The sequence below is a fragment of the Cygnus atratus genome, chromosome 3 (genome assembly GCF_013377495.2).
Source record: "Cygnus atratus isolate AKBS03 ecotype Queensland, Australia chromosome 3, CAtr_DNAZoo_HiC_assembly, whole genome shotgun sequence".
Lineage (NCBI taxonomy): Eukaryota > Metazoa > Chordata > Aves > Anseriformes > Anatidae > Cygnus > Cygnus atratus.
Genome location: NC_066364.1, coordinates 25,399,694 through 25,416,647, shown reverse-complemented (window position 1 = coordinate 25,416,647; position 16,954 = coordinate 25,399,694). Strand labels below are relative to the sequence as shown.

The window sequence follows — 16,954 nt, the reverse complement described above, 5'->3', positions numbered from 1 at the left end:
GTTCTAACACCTGCATCAGTTGCATATTTTTTTTTTATCATATGCCTTTAGCTGCACTTTTCTGTTACGATAACCTTGTGGTTGCCATTTGTTTTTTCCTGCTGGTGACACCACTGCACCTGAATTGTAGCTTTCTGTGGATAAACCCATGAAGAGTTTACAGGTTCACCTCTGTCTTCCCTTTTAGATCCCTCCCAAGAACTCCCTTTTGGTTCCTCTCGAGCCCAGCTGAGCAGCTACAGCCATTCATCATCACTGACCGAATCTCACCGATTACTATGACACATCCTCATCTTGCTAGTGCTCTAAAACCAAAGCACAGATTAAAGGTGGGAAACTTAAAAGACCTTGAAGTTACCTTAATTGAATAACACCTTTTGGTCTCAGCATCTGTTAACTGCTTAAATGCTATGACTCAATTCTACTGTCCTTTAACAGTTAGACTCTTTCACACGGGTATAAAAAAAATATAAAAGATACACCGTTGTGACAAATACTACAATTACATTTTAGTACATGACTAGTTGAGGCCCAGTGACATCTCTTTTATTTAACTCTCAGTACAGCTGACAGCATCAAGACCTCTCACCAGGCTTTTAGAACTCAGATAAATGTACTGGAAATTTAAACACAGTTCCTGTTTTGTTGTAAAACCTTTTCCAGGGTGTCATAACCAAAATTTTGTTTGGATTCAGAGCAAAAAATGTCAGAATTTTCCGTGGCCCCAGATAACATGGATTAATTCTTTAATGGCAAGCACAGGATATATTTAGACATGGAAGAAACTGCCCAATTCACTATAAGTAGCAGTATCAACTATTACTAACATTAAATTGGCTAGGAGAATCTTCTACAGACACACTTTAGTATCTCCTGCACCACCAGTGAATACTGCACGAGGAGCACAGCAACAGAGCTTCCCTGCCATCTGCTTCATGACAAGTTTTCCTGCATTTTTCCCTAATGCCTTTTTTCTGTTCGAGAAACACATTTACAGAAATGAGGGGAGAGACATAGGAAGTCAAAAACAGAAACAACAGAACAGCCCCAACTTGCTGAAAAAAATAGAAATGTAAAAAGCACGGTTATTGCCAAGGAATCCCTACAGTTTCACCTCCTGTAGTACTAATTCTCAGCCACAATACACCTCAGAGCCAGGAAGGACACATTACCAGATCTCTGCAAGTTGTAGAGACTCATTAATGAAAGCACACGAACTGGAAAACATTCCAAGGAGGTTATTTATGTAAGTGCCAAAATCAACACACCAGTTTCACCAGCGTTCCAGTGCCAGGGTGGGATTTCAATACAAAAGAGTCACCAGGCAGGTCTTTCAAGTAGAAGGGGAAAAACATTTGTAACTACGAACAGGTTTAGACATACTCTGTTCTTGCTGAAGTCTGTTTCACTACTCAGTTCACCGAGAGAGGGATCAAGCTGCAAGATGAGATACTGAAGATGAAATCTGTGACTCAAGCCTTTGTCAGGCATTCAGCTGTTTCACATTTTGCCTTATATACCAACACCACATCCAGAAGAACCTTTGAACCAGGAACTTTGAAGCGAATTCCTCAATAATCCCAAGTCAAGAAATGTTACACCAAAAGGTGGAGACCGGTTTTACAAGTGTGCACAGAAGCAATCTGACAGTGTAATGGTTTGCCAGGCTGACCCAAAATCTAATCCAAGTCAATTGCTAAAAACGAAGAAAAAAAAAAGCTAGAATTCATAAGTTATCTCACCAGACTATATTATAATACTACAGCAGGCACACAATTTCTGCCATTACACCTATAAACATTCTCTTTGCTACAGGAACAATTCTGGATGGAACAATAAAGATACCAGTGTGTAAACATGATATCAGTTGCACGCGTTCTTCTCTATAGCGTAAATCTCCACTTTTTCTACATGCATTTTACAAGACCCTGCATCTTTGCCCCCTTTATCCAAGATAAATCAGTAAAACCATGTCCCACACCCATTTTTTATAAGGATAAAGACCACAGCTGCACAGCTGGTCTAGCAGTTCTGTAAAGCTCAGAAAGGAAGACAGAAAGGAAAAGGGAAAATAGAGGAATATACCAAGCAAGAGTATCTGTAATGCACACTCCACTTTTATACTTGACTCTGCTTCTGTGAAGGGGGAACCAGCATACAACTACTAATCCTGATGGACATGTAAAGGTCTGAGACCCCAATCTTCACCACACCATCTCAGAAGACATCTTAAGCAACACACAGCAGGCTAGTGGCTGGCGTGAAGTATTAATTAGTCAGTTTGAGACGGAAACAAATGGTAAGGACAGTATGCTTTCTCACTATCAAGCAGAATGTTCCAAGAAACAAAAAATGGTGGTGTGTTTTTCAGTTTAGGTGCTCTGTCAATGCATTTTGCTTTAGTTCTTTTTTTGTTTTTTTTTTTGGCAAGTCAGTAATTATGAGAAGGAAAGTAGAAACAGAACATGCCACCAGAACACCAAATTGTTCCTCCCTGCCACCCAAAGGGAAAAAGATCATTTGCCTCTACCACTGCACCAGCTGTTGATATATGTTGCCATTACTAGCTCGGAATTCAAACCAACTGATCCAGAGGGTGGATACAACTCTCCAGTTAGAGAAGGACTAACTTCCTTTAACAAAAGCAAAACATACTTTAATGAAACATTCTGTTACATGTGATCTCAAAGTGTTTGCTCAAATGAGAAAGACATTTAGGTGTGGAGACTTTACAGAAAAACAAACAAACAAAAAAACCACAACAATCTATTTCAAAGACGTGGATGCCAAGGAGCTGTTTCCTCTGTTTTTCTGCCAAGCTCGCGGTGAATCACCCCCTCCTATCTCTATTTCATGGACACGCTACAATTTCTCAGCTCATCTCATTCCAGTTACCACCTTTCGTTTCCTCATCAGCCAGCTCCCCCAAACACAGACTTGTCCCCTACTTTATGCCACCCCCTGTGCAAGTGCCCCCTCCCCTTTCTCTCCAATACCAGAAGTCCTGTGTGCAGGAACGGTCTCCACACACATTCCCGTTCTTCACTTCACCCTTCCTTATCCCCACTCCTTCACTGACTGGGCAATGCTTTCTGCCTCTGCCATCCACTTCTGATTCCAAGTCCCCTGTTTCTTGTTCAGCACCAATACCTTCTCTTTCCTGTACCAAACCCTCAATTCTGTTACCTCTCCCAAACAGACATGCCCCATATTTATCCTGTTTTAACTGAGTCTCAATCCAAGCCTCCTCCCCTATTCTTGCCCCTGCTCCAAGCCACACTTTCTGCCCTAATACACCTTCCCCCTTGCGACAGGCCTAATACACTATCTCCAAGACTCTACAGATACCACCAGTTTCTCTTACACGTTGTCCCCCACAGGATAGCAAGTTCCTCTCCCTGTAGAGCAAATAGATGATATACTGTTTTCCCTGTGATGCTTCACACTCAATGCATCCTAAGTTTCATCAACTCGCTCTAAGTACGCATGCATTATCTGGAAGATTTCCCCTCATCATTAACTAAGAAAAGTGCTTACACACTACGTAACATATTAATGACCAACCACAGCACACCAGTAAAACCTCCCACACTATAACAGCCCAGTTCTGTTTAAAGCTACACCAGACACAAAATTGTACAAGGCTCAAGTACAGATTGCTTAGGACACTCATGAAATGTATTAAGGTCTTTGTAAAGACATGGAAAGCTTTCTGCTGAATGAGCACAAGATCAAACTGTCATTAGATCCCAACCCAGAAACAGTTTTCCCAAGATCCCGTCGCTTGCTAGCATTTATGCAATCCGTCTGGGTACGCCCTCAGTAATTTTCTCTTTAGAACTAGTAGCACCTCTGCGGAGGAGACACTGTCCTGCCAGGGAAGCTGTAGTACTCACACCTTTCTCCTCCCTCCCTCGCCTCTACTCAAACACACGTTTACAAACCAAACCGGAAAGGAACATTAAGGGCTATCGTGTAGCCCCTTCTCTGTAACCAACCCAACGAAGCTCACACCTTGGTCATTGAAGAATTACTTGGACAAAAACAACAGAGAAACAGTAGTGCAAATGGAACTAACTCTCAATCACGTGCTCCAACCTATCACAAGTATGCTGCTTTCTCTTTTAAATATCAATCCTATCTCTTTCCAGAACTTAATGCTGAACTAAACTCATAAGGCCATCATTATTTTTAGTTTCACATCAGAAATTCTAGCCTCATTTCACTCCATACACTGTTACGATGGACAAGAAGCACTTCAGGGAGCACTTTCAGGTAGCACTTCTTTACTGTGAGAGTGACTGAGATCCAGAGATGTGAAGTTTCCCTCCTCACAGATCTTCAAGTCTGCTCTAGGTAACTGTGCTTGAGCCATGAGGCTGGACCAGATGACCTCCTGAGGTTCCTTCTAACCTCATCTGTTCTGTGATTCTGTGAAGAAGTCCTAATGATCATAGCTGTAACATTTCAGGTATCAGTGATGCGAGTCCCCACGTTTAAAGGTAAAATTAGTCTGAGATCTCCAAAACCAAGAAGACTGTCAATCATTTTTCAGAATTCGAAACCATCCCTCCACTCCTGCTCACAGGAGTGAGGCTAGCAAGACTCCTGGCAGTGCTTTTATACTACCACTAAACATATCTATGTTTAAGTGTATTCACTCAAACAGAACTTTCAGTCCTCAAATAGTGCTGGACCTGACATCCACATTGGGAATTACCAGTTACAAGTTGATTAGATCTGGGCCTTTTTGTTAAAGTACAAACACATTTTGCACTTCCAAGCCACCAAATCACCACAGCTACTCTTCAGATTTTGCACTGTTCAGAGCTAATGGAGAAGTTTCTAGCTGTGATCTTTCTGGGAAGAACATCCAGTGGTTCAAAGCTGCCTGTTACTTCTTGTAGGCATGTGAAATCAGAGTTTTTTGTTTGTATAATCACATCTATTAAAGTTAATTGCACAAGACTTACCTCTTTGGGCAAAGATGTTAATTTGTTTCTATCGGCATTCAAATTATTCAGCTTCTTTAGTTTCCCGATGCTCTTCGGCAATGTCTGTGCCAACAAAAACAAAGTAATAAGCAAATTAATTTTGTAAATTCACAAAGTCAGAACAAAAAGCTTATCTCAATTTAAAAACGAATTAAGAGACTGATTGATTTTCAAAACTGGCACATAGCTATCCCCAGCTATGAACATGCCTTCCAAAGTTGTTCCAAGGTCTTATCTTGCAGAGGAAACATTCAAGAATTTCAGTTTCTAACTCATGAGTGAATTCATGTTATCTCTGCAGTAAGATGACAGATGCACAACAGCTGTTAACAGCAGCATGTATGCAGGATGTCCGTATTACCTAACTTCAGTGTCACTAAATAGCTAACTGAAAGGCAAACCTCTCAGTTAGGTGCTATGAACTGACCTCTGGAGAGGTGTCATTCCAACAGGCTTAAGCTCCTAATTTCCCCAAGCACCAACGTAACTTAAGAAATGCTCAAAGTCAGTTTCTTACAAACAATCCTACTTTCAATTTCAAGCGTCAGCAGCATGTGAAGGCAATTTTAAAATAATGGAAGGAAACACCTAGTGGAAAGGAGTCTGAGATTCCATTTTAATTGACCACATGTCATATTTGTCATATTTATCTGGCTGGAGTAGAACAGCAGAGCAAGGAACAGTGCAACAGTAGCTCTGCAGCACTTGGGGTTTCTATTCAGTTCTAACAAGTCTGATCCAGGTAATGCACAGCAAAAATTGGCAAAAGCACAATGAAGCACAAACTCCACATTAAAAACACAACAAAGTAACTGATACCTGCACTCCAGGTGCTCCAATTCCCTTAGTGATCATGAAAGATTCAAGAGTGAATATGTAATTGCTTAGATCTTTGGTGGGAGAATTTTTACTACACACAACTTGATCTTCAGCATTCATTGAACAGGTTAGAAATTATATGCATCTAAAGGAAGCTTGCTACTTAGCAAGTAGTGATGGTGATTCACTTCCAAGCTAAGTGAATCAACACTTCGCAGCAGGTCTTGCTACTGCCAGCAATTTGATCAGCCAAGACCACACTTACCTGCAGTTGGTTTTCTGTTAGAACTAGTTCTGTAAGGCTTTCACAGTCTCCAATTGAATCTGTTAGTTGAATGAGTTTGTTCTGATCAACCTTCAAAATGGATAGTTTCCTCAATTTTCCTGGACAGAAAGAACACCACATTTGTTCGGCTTAGTGACCTCAGATACCCTGCTTTAATTATAGAAAAATCGTTCTGCCGTAAACCTGTCAGAAATTCTTTAACCCAACGAAATATTTTTTTCACGTAATAAAAATTTGAGCAGTGCTTCACTTGGCGCTTGTAATATTTTTGCAAGTTTGTTTATCTTGAATATGAATTCAATGATGTAATAGTCATATTTCAGCATATTAAGTTGTATTAAAATTGCAATCTGAATGGTACTCCATCTAAAGGCAAGGACTAAAAGTTAAGTGTCTTCCCAAAGGCCTATAAACAGGGGAAAAATTTGTTTTCCCCCTCAATTATTCCATGTTTACTAATAAAGGAGTGTTTAGAAGATCACCTGTCTATTCACCCATAATAACAAAGGCTTACACTAAAGCGAATGCCCAAACCCAAACAGAATCAAGTCTTTGTCCTAATATACAACAAAGTCAGTCGAACACAAAACCCAAGTTTATTTTTTGGAACAGAGACCAAAGTTCTTTGAAGGTCGTCTCTCCAGGAAGGCCAAAATACTATCTCAGGGCAGAAAGCTCCTTTATGCCAGAATGATCCTTCATGAGCTGTGCAAGGCAGAGCTGACTCAGGCAGAGCCCAGGGCAGAGAATTCAGGAGACATTAGTTGCTGACGCCTCCCTGCTCATCCCCACTGTCCACAATAGTTCCAATAGGACAGCACATCAAACTTGCTGCTGATGCTAAATCATGAAGACACGGCTGATGCACGGAAAGGCAGCCACCTAAAAAGAAAACCTGGAGTCCAGCAAGGTGATGCACGGAGCTCTGCACCTGGACAGAATAACCTCTACAGGCTGGGAAGTGACTGGCTGTACAGGAGCCTTGCTGGAAATGACCTGAGGACTACAGCAGACACCAGGATATGGATTAGCAGTGAGATGGCACCAGAAATGAAGTAAAAAGTAAATGGGCTACATTAGGAGGTAATTTCAGCCAGCAGATCAACAGAAGTTACTGTATTCCATCTCCTGGGCACTGTTGAGGCCGCAACTGTAAAAGCAGACTCAGTTTTACATCACAGTGTGGAGAAGGGGATGGGGGCCCCACACAAAGCTGCTGAGGCAGCAGGGATACAATGTGAGCTGCGGACGAGGGAGCTGACTTTGTTTACTCCAGCAAAAAGGCAGCCAAGGAGGCATCAAGGAGCAGCCCACAACTACTCAAGGGACAGGTACAAAGATGACAGAGCCAAACTTTTCTGCAGTGCCAGGTGAGACAGCAATGGCCACAAATTCAAGCGTGGGAGGTCTCAGTGGGACATCAGGAGAAGCTTCCTCAGGGGGAGGTGGTGCTGCACTGACACAGGCTGCCCGGGGGGATGCTGGAACAGCCCTGGTCAGGGGCTTCAGAGACCTGGCGAAACTGCTACAGCTGGTGTGACTTACTGGCAGTGGTCAGAGCCCTGCTCTGAGCAGGAGCCTGCACCAGACGACTTCTCCAGATCCAGCAGTCCAACCAACAGTTCAGCAATCAGCTGAGCTCCTCCCAAAAGCTTCCCCAGAGACCAGCGAGGTTTGCATCAATCACAATGCCAGATTTTCTCAAATTCACTTGACACATTCCAGTATTACACAAAAAGAGTGAGTAGTGCAGCCCTACTCAATTTTCCAAACACAAGTAACTTATTATAGTCACCTAAGTAGCACATTTTTTGTGCTTATGACAAGAGCACATTCAAAAAAACATTACAAAACTGACGCAAATGAGGCCTGGCCCTTCACAGTCACCTTCCCCAGCAACAGACCTGCATTTAACAGGGTTCTCAGGAACAGGCAGCTCCTCTTGTCCACCAGCTGGTGTTACAGACAAGCTCCCCTCTTGCAAGCTGCGTGCTCTGTACCCTCTCAGAAGATAAAGCACCATTTCTGATGTACAAAACTGTACTGCCAGCTCAGGTCATCAGAACGGGCTGCTGCAGCCGCCTACCAAGCACACACTAATCAACTGTAGGACCCACAATACTCACCCCACACCCCTAGATTTAATTTCTAGAGAAACATTTATCTTTTCTCAGGCTTACACAGCATACAGAGAGAACGGGGAGGTCTGTCCATTCTTTTCCACATTCTCATTTAAACCAAATTCACAAATCCTCCTTCCACTACCTTTTTGAAAAAAGCACCTGGCAAGGAATACTCTTCCAACATGGAACATTCTGGAAAAACAGCTCATGAGCAGTAAAGAAATGTGTCACTAACTACTGCATGGGCAAAAATATTTGCCTTTAAAAAGGTACTGGTAATGCTTCAGGAAACATTCCTCAATTACTAAACCTGTTATAAAGGGTCAGGCACAGAAAGGTGGTAATTTGGATCCTCAAGGGTGAAGGCTGAAGCTGAAACAGCCTTTCACTGGGTTCAGTACAGGATTAACCACATTGTTCAGTTCAAGATAATTACACATCCCACTAAAGAGGATGTCTTTTTTGTAGTGATACTGTCAATCAATGTTATCAAGGGACCTACAGCATGTTACAAGCCAGAATTTTACACTGCTGAAGAGTTATGACTGTGACGTGACACAGTAGGAACAGAGAGGACATTAACTTTTATTTTGTTCTGGTAGCTATCAAGTGCAGGCCAAAAAAGAATTAAGAGGTACTCATTATGCTGACAATTAAAATGCAAAATTAAGAGAGCTATGTATTTCACACTAAGGAAAAAAAAAAGCTAAGAAAAACTCATCTCTTACACAGAAAGAGAAGACTTCAAAAGACTTAAAAACAAGCAACTTCCAATTTGCAGAGGATTAAATGGTTCTGCATGGCAACGTTCACCTTGTACTTACCAATGCCATCAGGTAGGACCTGAATTAAGTTCTGAGAAACAAGCAAGTCTGTTAAAGAAGTCAGACCATTAATTTCTTCAGGAAGGCATTCCAATTTATTTTCAGAAACATCCAGACAAAGCAGGTTTTTCAGGTTTCCTACTTCCTGCGACACAAGATGAAATTTAAGTCGTGTTCAAACATGCAGCAAAGCAATTTGAAAAATGTACTATCACAGTGAAATTCCAGAAAGAAAAGCAATTCTTTGCGTGACCTCTAAGTGCTGAAAAAAGGAGGTAGCTAAATTTTCCATGATAAACCAACCGAGCGATTCAGTTGGGGTTTCTTATTCTAAATATTACAACTGGCCTCAGTAATCAGACAAGGTATGCGAAGCACACCTAGGCAAGCACCAACCCAAACTGGAGTTTTCTTCACGTAAAGACTGCAAAGTTGTTTTTTCAGAACTACAGATTATCAACCTCCACATAATTAAAGTCTGCCCCTCCCAATTAACCCTAGGCAAATTCGGATTAGTCTCTCCTGGCTGATACAGCAACATGCCATGACATCTAGGGATTTCCTATCTTCACATCTCCCTGCTGCAACAAATGTAGAAACAGGAATGGGAGTGTTGCTCTAGCAAGCATCTTCCAAGTGACAAGTTACACTGCTTTCATCTACAATTATTAGCGATTACTAAATTTTTACAGTGATAACCTGGCAATTAGCTTGAAAGTCTGACAGAGAAATACCGTTCTCCCTATAAGCTATCAGAGCACCCTCCCTTTCTCCACGTACACACACCCCCCTATACACGTTCTAGAATAGCTCACATTTTATTCATCTAAATCATCTGCAGGGGAACAGAACAGCAGGGGAATGAAGGAGGTTGTCCTTTACTCTTACATATATGCAATTTTCATACAGGGACAGCCTTGATCCTAACTCCCAAGATCACTCCTTCTGTTTATAAAATGTTTGCCTCTCAAGAGAATCTTTCACGTAACACACAGCCCTTATTCCTACAAGTTCATCCTTTGGACATTACACAAAATGCACGGTTATGGCCAGCTTCAATGAAAACAGTTGCTGAAGTCACGCTTGACCTTTTATGAATGATTATCGGCGTTTAAGAACGTGCACTTCAAAATTGTTAGGCCAGGCCAACAACAACAAAGTCACTAACCTATAACCAAATTCCAAGTTACACTGTTGACAATGAGATCAATACAGCAAATAACAGCAAGCTGCACAAGCAACAGGAGAAAACAGGTTTTGACTTGGCTCTGAAGGAAGAAGAAACCCTTCCACACGTTATCCTTGGTCAGAGGAAGGAGACTTTAGAGTGCTCCAAGATTTAAATGCTAAGGCCCCTCTCCTCCCAACTGATGTCAGATGGGGGATTTGCCTGCACAGATCAAAATTTCTATTCGTGGCAGCAGTTTTATCACTGAAAATTTCAGTTTAGATAGATATAAAAAAAATAATAATAAAAAGTGAAGGTTAGCTCAGCCAATTAGTGGTTCCCTGATCATTGCACCGGGATTGTGAACAGAGGATGTGTCATTCTATAAACAGAACAAAGTGTCTATTATCAAACAACTCCTTTGTCGAAACATCTAAAAGAAAGTGTCTGACAGCACAGTATCATGTATAATCCTTTAAAGAGGAAGAGAAAACCCTTAAACATCCAAAACCAAACCCAGACAAAGTGAACTGCGAAAACGAGTCAATTTTAGATTGTCTCCCTTTAGGTATAAAAGACAAGGTTTTCTTTTAAAAACATCTTCGATACAATATCGTTGGAGCCCATCTTTACCTGAGGTATTTCAGCTAATTGGTTTCCATCCAACCAGAGGTCTTTAAGATTGAAAAGTGCACCAATTGTTTCTGGCTATAACACAAAAAGTAATAATGTCAAACAACACGGGACTTTTAACCAAACAGCCATCCCATAATTACAGCTTGAGTAAACCAATCCTTACTACACACACTACAGCCCAATGCAGCAAGAGTGACTGGAAGCATTTGGGAACTCCACCAGACAAATTACCTGCCATAGCTTAACAAATTGCATGCAAACTCTTCATCTACTGCAAATCCAACATTTGATTGAGTCAGCTTAAAGGTGACGTATTTTCTGGTAGACCTGTCTGCCACAATTTAAGACACTGAAACCCCAAAGTTTGCCTCTGCCCTATCCCAGAGATTCCCACTCCCCCCCTGGAAATATAGCAGAGCATTTATCTGTGCTCCCCCCTTCCAGTTTCCAACAAATGTTCATGTGTTCACTTCAACTGCAAGTGCAGTTTGCGCCCTTCCACGCTTTCATTTTTTCCATTGAAAAAGTCTATGGAGCGCTCATTTTCTAGAGAGCAGGTGCAGAAATTGTTCAGGCAAAGTAATATTCCACTGAACAAGATGCAGCAGATATGGGAAGGTCTATCTCACTGCCAAAATTTATCTGCACATATAGAAAGACTCTCCCCTCCACATATTCTTCTCAGTTTCGGACATCCCATGGCCTGTTTAATTTAAATTACGCGTGAAACAAGACCAATGTGCACTTTCAGTGGCATGTTCTCTTACCAAGTGATAAAGTTCATTGTTTCCTAAATCAAGTTCTTCTAGTCGCTGCAGCTGGGCAAGCGATCTGTGAGATAAGTCAAAACAAAACCGCATCAGACTAAACCAACAGAAACCAAACGTATTTGAATGAGCTCATTTTACTGAAACTCGTATTTCAAATTACAACACATTGTAGGCAGACAGTTATTTTACCGGGCATGGACTACTTAGAGAAATATCTTACTTAAAAAATAATTTGGTTTGTCAGCATAATCGTATGCCTTTGAAACATAAAACATAGTACAGGCAACCAAATCATTATCCTTGATTTTATCTATCAGTCTTTGGGGTGGACAATGCCATATAGTTTAATACAGTTGGTTAGATTTCTTTTTAGGGAGCATTTACAGTTACACAACTGAATAGAAATCCCACATAGTGGCCACATGTGACAGTACCTAAACCCCAAAAGGATGTAAAAGAGGTTTTCTGAACACGAACAGACACAGAGAAGAACATGAATAGATCCTTTCCTACTTCAAAAGCATTCTTCTTCTGTAGAGCTTTTGCTTATCTGCTCCAAAGCTGCAGTAGCACGAAAACCAGAGAGCTGTCAGTTACATTACTGACACACCAAATTTTCCATCCAGTAGCAATAAAATTGCCAACATTTACGATAGGTTAATTCTGACACTGAATGGAGAAACCTAGCTAGCAATTCATAACTTCTGATCATTGAGATTTAAAGTTCCTTGTGGTTCACGGCTATAAACAACTGCAACAGAGATACTGGGGAGATTGACAGGACAAAAGGGACCCAAATGTAACTAGGGAACAGATTCTGATTAAAATAGCTTACGTATATTACATTATACTCTAGATGATTTAAAAAAGCTGAACAGAATTCATGGGAGCTCCTGCAAGAAGCAGCCAGGCAGTGAAGAAAGGAAATTACTTCACTACAGAAATAAAAAGCTTCTTCCAAGCAGCCAAAATGGATCCCCAAACTGTAACTGATTAGTCTTAAATAACTGATTAATCTTATGAAAGAGCACCAACTCCTCAACCACAATGCAGACAGGATAGAGACATCTAGATTTTTTTCCCCAAAAACCACTGGGGGTGGAGTCGGACTTCAGACATCAGTAGGCCTGTTTTTTCATAAAGGCTTTGATCTCCAGGTTTTTGAAGCTTTTGTTTACTCAAGTCCCCAAATGAATGCTTATTTAAATTTCATGAAGGTCCATACAGCAATTCAGAATTGAAAACTCTGAGATCCCATTATCCTGCTTTCACAGTTATGAAATTTCAGCATGGGAGCAATCCAAACTACCCCTCCCACTGCTGATGCATTAGTTCAACGCATGCAGGAAGAAATGTTTGGTGCTGCTGTATTTTAGACAGAATAGTTACAGAGAGAAGAAACAATCTACACAGACTGCAGATGCCTGCAACTAATCAATTACAGCTAGAAAGAATGGATGTAACTAAGTGTTATTAAAACAAAGCTGTATCCCATAAACGTTGTCAGTCTGCACTGAGTATTTTTTCTAGCTGTCATTCAGTTTCAGACGTTAGCAAATTTTTAGAATAAGAACATTTTACACTAAACATAATCAAACATTCAAAATGTCACTTACTCAGGTAAATATGTCAGCAAATTTTCTCTAAGTTCCAGTGAAGCCAGGTTATAAAGACTAAAAAATAAAATAAAAAACACATTTTAATGCAGTCTTTCTTTTTATATTCTACGCTTTCAGAAAAAAAAAAAAAAACAGTGTTTACATAGTTTAAAACAAAAATCTGCTGTGAGCTGTTTGGTTTTTAACTCGATCAGACCGTCATGTGAAGCGAAGCATACCAAGAGGGGAAGTCTTTGCTTGTTTTTCTGCAATACTTCAAAATACTAAAGCTAGAAAGTAAACAGACAAAAGACAATTTTCCACTTGTCAAAAGGCCGATAGTTGCAAATTACTAAACGGAGCATATGCATGACACGAATTTACGTCTTTGCTTTCAGAATCTGTCACGGGCTACAGAAGGTGGAGAGCATCAGGTAAACTCATCATCACTGCTCTAACTACAGCACGCTCATTAACGTAAGTGACATTATGCTCCTAAGCAGCTCACTACTCCATATCCCAGGCTTTTACTAACATCACCATAGCAACATTCAGATTTTTCAGGGTTTTATTTATGACTAAATGGAACACAAGGAGTCAGACATTATCCCAACACTATAATCTGCTCTAATCCTTCAGCGTCCTAGGGAAAAAGACAAATCAGATATGGTGACTACAAATAAGCAGTTCCCTACAACAGAATATGTTCTGCCTTGGTGTGCAGGGGAGGGGGACGATGTCTTGTGCCTTAAATAATATCTAAATGAACATAAAAACAATTCCACCAAATTTGAAACACCTGTTAAATTCAAAGCCAAAATGTTTTTGTTTGTATGCCTCAGAAAAACAAAAACATGCATTAAGGCCACATAAAATTGGAATTTTGTTTCCACTTCAAACAATACCAACATACTGAATCACTCAATCACTAGTTAGCTCTAGTAGAAAAGCAGCCGATACCCTGAATAAAACTGAAGAAAAACCTTCATTTTCTGACTCCAACGCAGCTATATAAGCAGGGAAGGGAACATAATCGATGTAATGAGCTATGAAAAGGGACAGAAGATTTTTCACAAATTGAATTTGGATGGTGTCTGAAAAAAAAAAAAAACACACACCTTACTTCAAGCACCAATTTTGCACTGCATTCAGAAAACACTGAATGAAACCACAAAGGAGCTTTGATTACATCCTGAACAGCCCTCCCCAGCTTTTAAAATGAGCAAATTTTACCCAAAGGACTCTGTGTTCCTCCAGAAGAAAAACAGTTAAAATGCACCATATGGGTGAAAGCATTTAAGTCGAAGCTTATTGCAAAATCAATTAAAAGTGAGAATAACTCAACTACTGCCATTCAAACTCATTTGACAGAAACTAGGTAGCAAGGAAGCCATCTCTCCAGTGACACGAGACAGGGCTCTCACATAAAAATTTTAACCTTATAAAACATGAGGGAGGATGGGACACATACCTGACATCCTTGCATAAACCAAACTAGTGGAGGGGGAGAGGGAAGCAGCGACGGAGAACCATTTTTCTCCACAGGTTTCATAATGTGGGTCTGCTCTTACCACCACTTGCAGATTTCAACAACAATTTGCTTTACAGGTTTCCTTTCCAGAAATCTATTCCAATAGATTCCAATTCCTTCAGATTTTGCTCTCTCTTCAAGCTTGTATTAGGTCGGTCCCACGAACCACTTTTATCAAGAGAATACAAAAAGGATGCACACACCACCAAGCTGCAAGTAATCTCGTGTTTACAAAGCATCCTTCATCTACTTATCTCCCTCCCCATCACACTGAAGTGTCGATGAGTAAAATGGTGCAATCTCTTAATTTCTCTTCTTACATCAGACACCACTTCGGCTGTGGTTAAACAGAAATCTTTGTCAGCAAAACCACGTTCAACAGCAAGAACCTGGGAGCCACCTCCTCAGCCTGTCTCACTGTATCATTAAACTGGGACAGGGCAGTGAATCGGCTCAGGAAATTGATCCTCCTTAAAAATAACCCAGCAAAAAAGAATAATACAGATCCCTAATCCAACGTACTATAAATCCCCTTAAACACCTGGGTCAGTACAGCTGCCAGAAAGGTGCAAGGAGGGCATCTGTGCTGCCTCAGCCAGCAGTACCGTGGTAGTCCCTGGGTAGCTGTGGCCCTGCAGATCCCTGCTGATAGCTGGATTTGCACCCAGCTGCTGATCGTGTGCTTTACAGCAGCTGTGGCTGACCACAGGTCGAGGTTAGACTTCTTATGGGAGTCCACTACCTGTGGGATTATGTCTTCATGCCCAGTGACACAGCTTTCTAGATGAGAACTTCTTTATTCTACAGCTGTTCTTACTCCGAGTGCGCTTACAATTACAACTTCACCCGGGAACAAAATACACTTCCCTCCACCCCTTTAATCTATCCTTTGTACTCCTTCCAGGTTCTCAAGTCCAGTCCAAACACAATATAAGCAGACCCCAATAGGCAAAATGAAGTCTTGTAAAATAGAGACTAAGGCTACAAAGTTTACATCAGCAAAGCTGTTCCATTAGACTGAACTATTATGATTAAGGTGGATCCTTCCAAAACAAGAGGCCAGAAAATATGAGGAAACTCATTAGCCTTAAATTTCTACAAGTTATAGGATCCGCTCCCAGCAAGCCTATATTGCGATTGCAATTTAAAAATTGCATGGGAAAACATTTAGAGTATAAAATAGCAGGCAAAAATGGACAAGGCCTGCTGATGTACTGGAGCACCGATCTGACACATTACAGAGCAGAAATCTAGCTCTTCCTTATACTTACCAAGGGGTTCTTAGTACATTATATGTTCACTAACACTTTCCCACTGTTAAGTTATGTAAACAGACAGGATTTTTAGCCATTTGCTATTGTGCAAATACGTTTTCTGATTTAATAACACATTCTTTCTGGAAAGTGTAGTTGTTCCTCTTCTCAGGTACAAACAGATTTTTCACAGTATAGTGAATGAAAATTTTTTTCTTTTCCCTCTGCCATTAATTTTGTGGATGCACTGTTAATAAAGAGTCTTTCTGAAGATTTTCAAAGGAACTAAAAGAAGCAATACCTTAACAGTTCCAGAATCTTTCCCTATTCCTAGCTTTAATCTAGGAGAGAAATAACAGTCACTATGTTTTTTTTTTTGTTGTTGCAATCTGTAAAACACAAAGGCGATGTAGCCTGCTAGGGCAGGAGACACAGTTCTGGCAGCAGCTGCTCACCAACCGCATTTAGAAATACAAACACGCTGGAGAGCATTGCAGACTGCTCTAGAACAAAGCGACAAACAGTCCTCTCCCCCTGCAAAATCAGAAAATGTACAAACAAAATGTCATCTGCACTCTAAAGGGGGGGGGGGGGGGAAACGGAGTGCCTTTCCAAGGCTACTATTGTAAGAAGCTACGAAACTTGTAAAAACATTAATATTGTAATCATTCTCACCACAAAAGCTACCACACACACTGAATGCTGAGCATGTGCGTGAAATTACTGAGCGCAAGGCAACAGCAAAACCAGCCAGAGGATCCAGTAATTGAAATAATTACCAAGTTTTCCATTTTAGCATTCCAGACGATTTCGGGTTTAAGGGTGGAACCAAGCAGAATCTAAAGGTATGACATGGCTAAAAATGCCACTTTCAGTACAAACCAGGTAAGTTTATTCAGTGCTGTACTTAAAGTAACTTTAGGTACTGGTGTTCATCACGAGAGCTGGAAGA

General features: G+C 40.8%; 1 protein-coding gene across 1 annotated transcript in view; it reads right to left on the bottom strand.

Moving 5' to 3' along the window:
• The window catches only part of LRRC1 (leucine rich repeat containing 1), a 70,590-nt gene that overhangs the window by 9,797 nt on the left and 43,839 nt on the right, over nt 1–16,954 (bottom strand). The window contains exons 5-10 of the mRNA XM_035543123.2: nt 13,237–13,293; nt 11,618–11,681; nt 10,848–10,922; nt 9,047–9,191; nt 6,079–6,197; nt 4,974–5,057 (exon numbers count right to left, since the gene is read on the bottom strand). Of these exons, the coding sequence (XP_035399016.1) occupies nt 4,974–5,057; nt 6,079–6,197; nt 9,047–9,191; nt 10,848–10,922; nt 11,618–11,681; nt 13,237–13,293 (544 nt within the window). The remainder of the gene's footprint in view (nt 1–4,973; nt 5,058–6,078; nt 6,198–9,046; nt 9,192–10,847; nt 10,923–11,617; nt 11,682–13,236; nt 13,294–16,954) is intronic.